At 36.9% G+C, this 9,185-nt stretch overlaps 1 protein-coding gene across 1 annotated transcript; it reads left to right on the top strand.

Moving 5' to 3' along the window:
- The first annotated feature begins 642 nt into the window (after positions 1-642).
- On the top strand, positions 643-3,453 carry LOC113272702. Its single transcript, XM_026522503.1, has 3 exons — positions 643-1,120; positions 1,214-2,245; positions 2,615-3,453. Exons 1-3 carry the CDS (start codon positions 643-645, stop codon positions 3,451-3,453), a joined length of 2,349 nt encoding a protein of 782 aa, XP_026378288.1.
- The last annotated feature ends 5,732 nt before the right edge of the window (positions 3,454-9,185 follow it).

Here is a 9,185-nt window from a genome sequence, read left to right as displayed (position 1 = left end):
ATCATCCAACTGAGATAGAGAAGGAATGATCTATAGGTGAGCTTAACTTTTAGCTCTTTCAAATTCGATATTAAATTTGGGTTAATTTCAATTTCAAACTCAAAGTTAGGGTTCTTAAATATGTATTGGGGATTCGAATCCATGTTTATTTATATAGTTTACAGTGAAATGAGGTATGGGTTATCTTTAATTTTGTGGTTTGGTTACTTAATTTATGTAGGGTTCATGATACAGGATGATCTTATAACTGATAGTATGTTATGTTTTGTGAAATGCAGTTGCTAATTTGTCGTCTCCATAATGATAAGCAAAGCTGTTCTCATCCACTACGATGGAGAATAGGTGCACAAAGAAGGTAATGATAACTACAAAGGTATGCCACATCTTGCAGGGGTACCTGATAAGTACACTTTTGAGGGTGTGAAGAAGGCAGCAATGGATGTTCTAGGTTTCTTGCACCAACCTTGTTTTGATGTGTATGGCCTCATAGATGTCCCGGAAACCGCATTTAAGCAAAGGATTAAGATTGTTAGGAATTGATTGGTAATTCACTTTTTGCTTAAGAAGCTTATATTGTATATAACTGATAGTATGTTTTGTGAAATGCAGTTGCTTTTAGAACCCTAAATTGTCGTCGTCATAATGATAAGCAAAGCTGTTCTCATCCACTGCAATGGTGAATGGGTGCACAAAAAAGGTAATGATGACTACAAAGGTATGACACATCTTGCGGGGGTACCTGATAAGTACACTTTTGAGGATGTGAAGAAGAGAGCAATGGATGTTTTAGGTTTCGTGCACAAACCTTGTTTTGATGTGTATGGCCTCATAGATGTCCCGGGAACCTCATTTAAGCAAAGGATTAAGATTGTTAGTGAAGAAATGTTGATTTTTTATGTTGGCCAGACATGTGGAGTCCCAAGCTTTTACACAATCAAATATGGAGAAGAACTAAAAGTAGATATTCCTCCCGTGACTCCCAAAACAACTACTGGAGATTACAGCGGATCCAAGATGCTTCCCCACACTCCCTTGACCCCTCTTAACAATCTCACGTCGTGTTCCAGTGAGGATTATCAGTCCAAGAATGAAACCATCAAGGGAGATGGTGGTGTTAAAGGTACGTTTATTTGTCCCTCTTGTTATTGTACTTTTGTATTATGTTTTTCCTGACCAAATAGTCACACTAATGTTGAATGTTTTATTTTTTCAGCGAGTACTAGTGGTCCAAAGGCTAGGAGATGTCTTGAAGCAGTAATGACTCCATCAGCCAAGAAACTCCGATGTCTTCATGATGCGACAACAACTCCAGCGCCGATTCTGGATATTCCTAAACCCCCTAAGGATATGAAGTACAATGATCTATGTGTGGATAACACTTTCAAAATCAAGGGGGAGCTGAAACTTATACTTGCAATAGCCAAAGTAGAAAGAAATTTTGAGTACAAAGCTTTTAAATCCGACATCCAGAGGTTTATTGCCAAATGCAAAGACAAGACATGCGAGTGGCGTCTGCGAGCAGTTCCCTTAGATTCTTGTGGGTGGTGGAAACTCACAGTTGCAAACGATGTGCATACTTGTGAAAGCAACAAAAGGACTGACCCTGAATTAAGAACCAAAGCGGACGCTACTGGAATTGCAGAGCTTTTCAAGCACAAATTCAAAGAACTAGATGCGGCATTTACGCCCAAACAACTGGTTAAGGACATAAAAAGGGATTATGGAATGGTTATCAATTACCGGCAGGGATACAGCGCTTGCAAGCGTGGTATTGAGCTGATCAAAGGTAGCCCTGATGAATCGTACCAACACCTCGTTGGTTATAGTCACATGCTTGGTGCTCGTAACAAGGGTACTGTTACCGAGATTGTAACTGATTCAGATGATTCTTTTCTATATTATTTCTTTGCTTTTGGAGTATGTATTGAAGGATTCAAAAACTGTTTCAGACCCGCATTTGCGGTTGATGGTACACATCTTACAGGGCCACGCCAAGGAGTTCTACTGTCAGCCGTTGGAATGGATCCCGACGAGTCGATATATCCTATTGATTTTGTTGTTGTTGATTCAGAGAATAATGAATCTTGGGAATGGTTTATGAGAAAGTTAGTCGGAGTACTTGGCGATAAGTATGCTATGAATGAAGATGTTGTTGTGGCAACAGACAGGCACCCATCGATCGGTAGAGCCATAAGGTTGGCATTTCCTTGTGTTAATCAAGTATACTGCATCCACCATCTTTCAGGTATTTAACAAGACTTTATATACTATAAACACACGAGTTTTGTGTTTAAATAGATTTGATGTTAGTTATCTGAATGGATACAACGTTAACCTTGATTTGTGTTTAGTATAACTTATCAGACTGTAGGTCTTTATGTGTGCGTATCTAGATAGAGTTATGAAGTCAATGACAATAGCATCATATTGCATATAATGTCCCAGCGGAGGTGGCAGAACAAGTTTTGTAGCATCAATAGCATCATATTGCATATATGTACAGTCCAAACAAGTTTTGTTGTCCACCCTGTTGTATGATACATTTCAGACATATATATATATGCATGCTTCATGTTGTACTTATAGGTCAATCCTGTAATGTTTGACCTTGCAGAAAATATCAAACCGACCTACCACAACGCCACGGCTTCGGTGGCATTTACAAGAGCTGCAAAAGCGTTTAGAAATGATGAGTATGAACTTTCTATGAGAGACCTAGGTTTAGTGAGCCCCGCTGCTTTAAAATCTGTAGTGGATCTTGGACCGGAAATGTGGGCCAGGGTGAAGGCTAGAACAGGTCGTTTTACTCTCATGACTACAAACGCCTGTGAAACTTTCAATTCAAGAATAGCTGATGTTAAAGGTCTTCCAATCTGTCATTTAGTCGATTACATTCGCAGGTTCCTTATGGAATGGTTCTGCGAACGTAGACAACTAGCTCGTGATCGACAAGATCCTTTGAGTCAACATGCACGGGATATAATCAAAGAACGGTGGGCTGTGGCAAAAAGGTTTGTGGCTTGCCATGTCGATGGGGACGAATATGAATTGGACGAGGGTGACTATGAAGAGCAGCACGCCGTCTATCTTGACCGAAGGTCTTGCACGTGCAAAGTGTTTGACTATCAGCATCTTCCGTGTCCCCACGTACTTGCAGTGTGTGAGACACATAAGATAAAAGAAGAAGGCCTTTGTGGGGAATATTATAAAACATCGGTTTGGAGATCTATGTATGAACATAAAATCTATGGTGTGCTGATCCAAGAAACTTGGGATGTCCCAGCGGAGGTGGCAGAACGGGTGGTGCTTCCTCCAAAAACTACACCGGAAGTTGGTCGTCGGAGCATGAAGAGGAAAAGGTCTGCCATTGAAAAACCTAGAAAGAAAAGAGCTTGTTCAAGGTGTCACCAGACAGGGCATTATGCTAACAGCAAACGTTGTCCCAAGGCTTAGAACTGGAGTGATTTTGGTTGCTGACATTGTTTACCTTGTTATGTTTGTTTGAAATAGTTTAGGCGGCATCATTAGTAGAGTGGATTTAGTCATATTTTCATCCTCAGGGTAAATTAGTTTTTCTCAGACTTGATATTAAACCTTAAATTTCGGAAAGTAGGTCTTTTGTAATTGAATTTGGGAATTACCCTTTGAAAAGGAATTCCTTAGTTATCTTATGTTTATTAATTGTAAGTTCTACTGGCATGTTTCATGTGAACTGATTACAAGAATCAAAAATCATTTACTACCATGTTGTTTTAGTGATTGGTAGCTAGGTGATGCACTCTTTTAAACGTGTTAATGTTCATTTACTTTTCTTATTGAAACAACGAAAATTATATAGCCATAACTAGGACAACCTAGAAGTAAAAACAGTTCCATCGTACCTAATAAAACGGACTTCAAATATAAAATAAACTAATCAGACATTATCTTAAACCATTCTTCATCACTTTTGTTTTCAAGTTCTGCGTTCTTGTGCCTTCGGATATCGCTCTTCATTGCACCATTCATCAGCTCAACAAGGGCAAGATCTTGAAACAAACTCTGTCCAAAGTTCTCTTCCTTGATCCATACGCCGTTGCCATGATAAGGAATGATTCATGACTCCGGGACTGAGATCCTTAACCTGTTGCATTCTTCACGTAACTGGAGATCCTCCTTTACTAACTCAAACCACTCCTTACAGAATTGGCTATCGTTTTTTGTTGTGTAGAAATTAGTTACTACACGCTTAGCAATAGGTTTTTTAGAGTCAACAAACTCATCACCATCCGACGCAACACCATTCCTCCCATATATGGTAGTATATTGATTTCTTGTTCGGGCAGTTGAATTAAGTGAGGTTACGTCAGACTGTTGAGAGGATCCTGCCATTGTTTTCAGATGATTTGAGATAAAAACTTGTAAACAAATGTACCTAATAACAGTGATTTTCTTTACCCTAGAGATTATTAAGCACAAACAAATCTGAATGATGTCCATTTATACTTATGTTGGCAAACATGTAGAATTTAATGCCAACTAAATATAGCTGGCGCCTCTCATGTTCACCTCTCATGTGTAACTGAAAAGAAAAAAGCAAGATGTTTTTGACTAATTACAATTAGTCAAAAAGTTCTTTTTTTTTCACGTTTCCCAATTAGTCTTCTGCTGGCAGCTTACGGGTTGTGTTACCTTTCAAAAACAAAAGAGATAAGGAAGAAAAAAAAAAGCAAATTTAAAGCTTGTCCCATTCTTGGGTAATGTTTACACACATTGACAACATTCCCTTCAAATCCTCTCATCTGTACCTGAAAAGTGAAAACCAATTTATTTTCATCACATTAGCCACAACACCTCCATGCCATAAGGGAACAAACCGTTACCTCTATCACTATTAAAAATTGTGCATAAAAATGGTCCAATAAGGGACAAATTATTGTGGCGGCCTGTAGTTTATTTTAAGTCAAAACAGGTGGGGGTGTGGGAGTTGGGAAGTAAATGCTTATTCAAATTTCAAAGAAAATGGGTGAGTCATTTAACATAACAAAGAAAAAAAAATTATAAACAAAAGGAAAATCAAACAACTTAGATATGAGTGAGGTAGGAAGATGCTTTCTCAGTCTACAATTCTATACATACATATATATATATATATATGACATCTAACCCTTAGGAGTGATTCCTTAAAATTTAAACTACCCACTTCGATCACATGGGTTCAAGATCAGAGAGCAAATCATGTTTGGAAAAATGTTTTTCTAAAATTCCTTCAAAAAGAAGACGTCAAAGCAACCAACAAACCAACAACCTACCAAAACCAGCAGATGAGGGTTCTTCAAGTATGTCTTTAACAAATCTGGATACTTCTGCCAATGGAGTTATGTCCTGTGAGGAATGGTATGACGCAATTGAAGAAGGTCGTAGATTAAGAAAGAAAACAGCTGAGTTGGGTCTTCCAGTTACGCCGTTGCCACCTCTTGGAGATCTATTACACCATACATACAATGATCTGGTCAAATGTGTTAATTCTATAAGAGCTGAGAATAACGCACTTAATAGGAGATTGATTAATCGGAAAAAGTATTCTGCTCTACAGGGGACTAATATGTAACTGGGGTGGTAGTAAAATCAATCATTTTCTCTTGCAGTATTATGGTAAAAAAAAAAGTTTATTTAGAGCAATGTGTATGAGTGGTAATTTATATACCTTTTATCTTCTGTTCAGTTTACTTGGTATTAACTGAAGTTGTTGTGCAAGTGCAATGCAGCATGATAGTGCTTCAGAGTATAAATTTACGAACAATATCGCAGTTCTCCAAACAACCCATTAGATTACGACGATAGTTATCAGTTTAATATCTAACACCATTAACAACCTTTAATATCCATTGCTACTTTGTTGCTCTCCCTTTGTATTCAGCGATCTTCATACTGCACAACTGACGACAAAAAAAACCATCAGCTTAGGTTTGATCCAGAACAAAACTATCAAAATACATCCCGAATCAGACGAACATACATTTTCATAAAATATAGAAAGTTATTTATCTACCATAATTCAACTTCTTCAACATAGTTTTCTAAGAAAACTAATGCATACATAATGTTCAAAATGTTACCATCTCAAAGGGGGTCAAACACCCATCAAAATTATATTTAGATATCCCTTTGTTAGCAGAAAAACCATAGTATCTTTTCTATAATTCATATATTGGTCAACGCGCAACTATATGCTGGGCACTCAACAATCATCACACAATAAGTATATATAGCAATAAGGTATATATACTTCCAATAAGGAAGTATATACATATGCAGGTCTAACAGGAAACTGGCCACTAGTTAGTAGTTACAAAGTTCCTTCCAATAAGGTAACAAGAGGATTACACAGTCCTAGCAACTGCCACTTTTTGCTACGTAAGCATCTACATACTCAGCGGGTTGAGACACTGATGGGGTCATTTAACCCTTAAGTGGAGTTCAGGATCACCAGGCATTAAATCGTTATTATAAAGAGTCACATAAAGAACTCTTCAGGATTTCGACTTCTTTCCTTACATTCTCAACCTGCAAAAACAACAAACAAACAAAAAATATATATCATCAACACCAATCCACAACTTCCATATCAATTTCTCAGCTTCAGTTGAAGTCCTTACATTCACTAGCTTCAAATTGGAGTCCTTCAATTTCTTCTCAGCTTCAGTTGGGCGTGTTTCCATGTTCCTAACTTAGTTCTCTATTCATCTTCACATTCATTTTATTTTTCATTTTCTTTCTTTAGGTTCTCAAACTGCAAAATCAACAAAAAAAATAAAAATCACACCAATACATAACTTTCATATCAAATTAAAGTTCAAGTCATTCAATTTAAGTAACTAACCTAAAAACAAACCGATAAATCCCATATTAAAACCTAACTCCATGCATCTGCATAAAAATACCAAAAACAAAAAAAATTGGTTAAAATCAACAAGCCAAACCTAACATCAGTATTATACAAAAGGTAAAAATCACCTAAATCGAATAAAATCAAGTATACCCAATATGAACTGCGACTAAAGATGTTGAGATCTACCTGTAGAAGATCTGAACTGCAACTTAAGCTGTTCGATCTACCGGAAACCAACCAGAAAATAATTGTTAAACCCCCATTAAGAAAATCGACCAGTAAGAAATCAAGAAGAGAAAAAAAATTGATAAAAACCCTAACTGTACCTGCTGATTTTGTAAAATCAAACATAACTGCTGCACAATTGAGAGATGTTGAAGGTTAATAATCATAATGAATTTTAATGAGGTTTTGTCATATAGGGCTTAAATGGTTGGTAATGGTGGAGTTCAAAGAGAGGAGGAGATATTTTGGCTGGTCTGGTTCTCGTTTGCAAATGAACTGATGAAGAGAGAGGGGATACATCAGGTAAAAGTGATAATTAGGGTCATGGTTTGCTTATATTGGTGGCAACGGTTGTAATTACTGTGAATCTTTAGGGAAAATTCGCGACATTTAGGGTTTCTCCCTAAATCGATGGCCAATAACCATCTATTGTGTCTCATACGGATTAAGAATCCAATGGTTCACATAAACCTATTTTGTTCATACAGATCATGAAGTTTGTGTTTCTTTGCTAAATTGTGTTTCTTTGCTAAACTCAATTCGTGTTTTCGGGGTATTAACAACCTTCATTATGACCAAGTATATTAATAAATGTCGTGTATATTTTAGTCCATGTCTAGATATGGATCATATTTCATATCGTCAGATTTCGAATTAATATAGATGAAATATATCATATTTCAACATCTCGGGTTCAAAGTTTACTAGAGTTAAAACAGAGGTTCTCATTTCAATGAACTGAATATGAAATCTATCGGATTTCGACATCTCGAGTTCAAAGATTACTAGAGTTAGACACGAGGTTCTCGTTCGGATGAACTGAGGATGGATTATATGAGTTCTTATCATCCCGGTTTCGTATATTACATGAGTTAGACCCGAGTCTCTCACTCGGATGAACTGAAGATGGATTGTACGTATTTACGGACCTTATCATTTATGCTTGAGTGTTAGCAATCTGCCCTAACGTCGCAACACTCTCCCGAACATCTCCAGTCGAGCAGTTTCCACCATCTCCATAATTGTTAGAATCCATGAAACAAGGATCAAACCTTTCTCTGAATCCAATTGACGCAGCGGTAACGATAAGAAATAGCCTTGAATCCACAAAACACTGTTCTGAATCCTGCACACAAGGTATAATCTCAAGAGATTTGTGTTTTGAATCCACAAGAACAACAAATAGAACACTTGAAAATAAACAAATAGAAAACTAGTTCCTTTTAAAATAACAATCATCAATAACGTTTTACAAATCAGGATCCTAAGATTAAATACTAGTAGGTAGTTATAGGAAGTTAACACACACATTAGACACACAAGATAATAAACTGAAACTAGAAACTGAAAATAACTATTAGATATATCTGAAAGTTGTAACTTTCAGGTGTGACTATCCTTGTTCTGCATCAGTCTCTCACTCGGATGAACTGAGGATGGATTATACGAGTTCTTATCGTCCCGGGTTCTTATATTCTTGAAAATACACAAACAGAAATCCATTTATCCTCCCATATATTGACTTTCATTCCATCACCCATTTCCTAAATACTGTTTTGTTCAACTAAAATTATTCCTTTGTAGATACATTTTCACATCCAAGAGCTAGAGGAAGGGATTTTATCTCTAAAAGCAGAGTTTCTCTGTGTTCCATTTTTTCTACTATGCTTTCAAACAGTTTTATTTTGGTTTTATATATAAATAGAGGTGTTCCTAGATAAGAATCTTTCAGGGCTCACTAGAACAGAAGGTGAAATTAGGGATTTAAGAGAATCCCCCCAAAAAGGCGAAGAGAAAGATAGTCTTCTTGCAATAGAGATATTATTATCAGATAAAGATGTGGAATCAGTATTTGGTACCGGGTCTGGAGAGTCCGACTCGGATCCGACTTCAAGAGCAGTCATGGGACCCGCATAAGCTTGGTTTTGTGTTTTGTGTTTTTTTTTTTTTTTTTGAAAATACCACCATGGAAGGGATAGAAAGTCACAATTAATTTTGACAAATCAAGACAGAACTAGGTTGCATGCAAAACATATCATTCTGCCGCACGTCCTAGGTTAATTAAGACTGAGATACTAGGAAGAGGTAG

The sequence above is a fragment of the Papaver somniferum genome, chromosome 4 (assembly GCF_003573695.1).
Source record: "Papaver somniferum cultivar HN1 chromosome 4, ASM357369v1, whole genome shotgun sequence".
Taxonomy (NCBI): domain Eukaryota; kingdom Viridiplantae; phylum Streptophyta; class Magnoliopsida; order Ranunculales; family Papaveraceae; genus Papaver; species Papaver somniferum.
The sequence above is the reverse complement of the archived record's forward strand: the minus strand, read 5'-3'. Positions and strand labels throughout refer to the sequence as shown.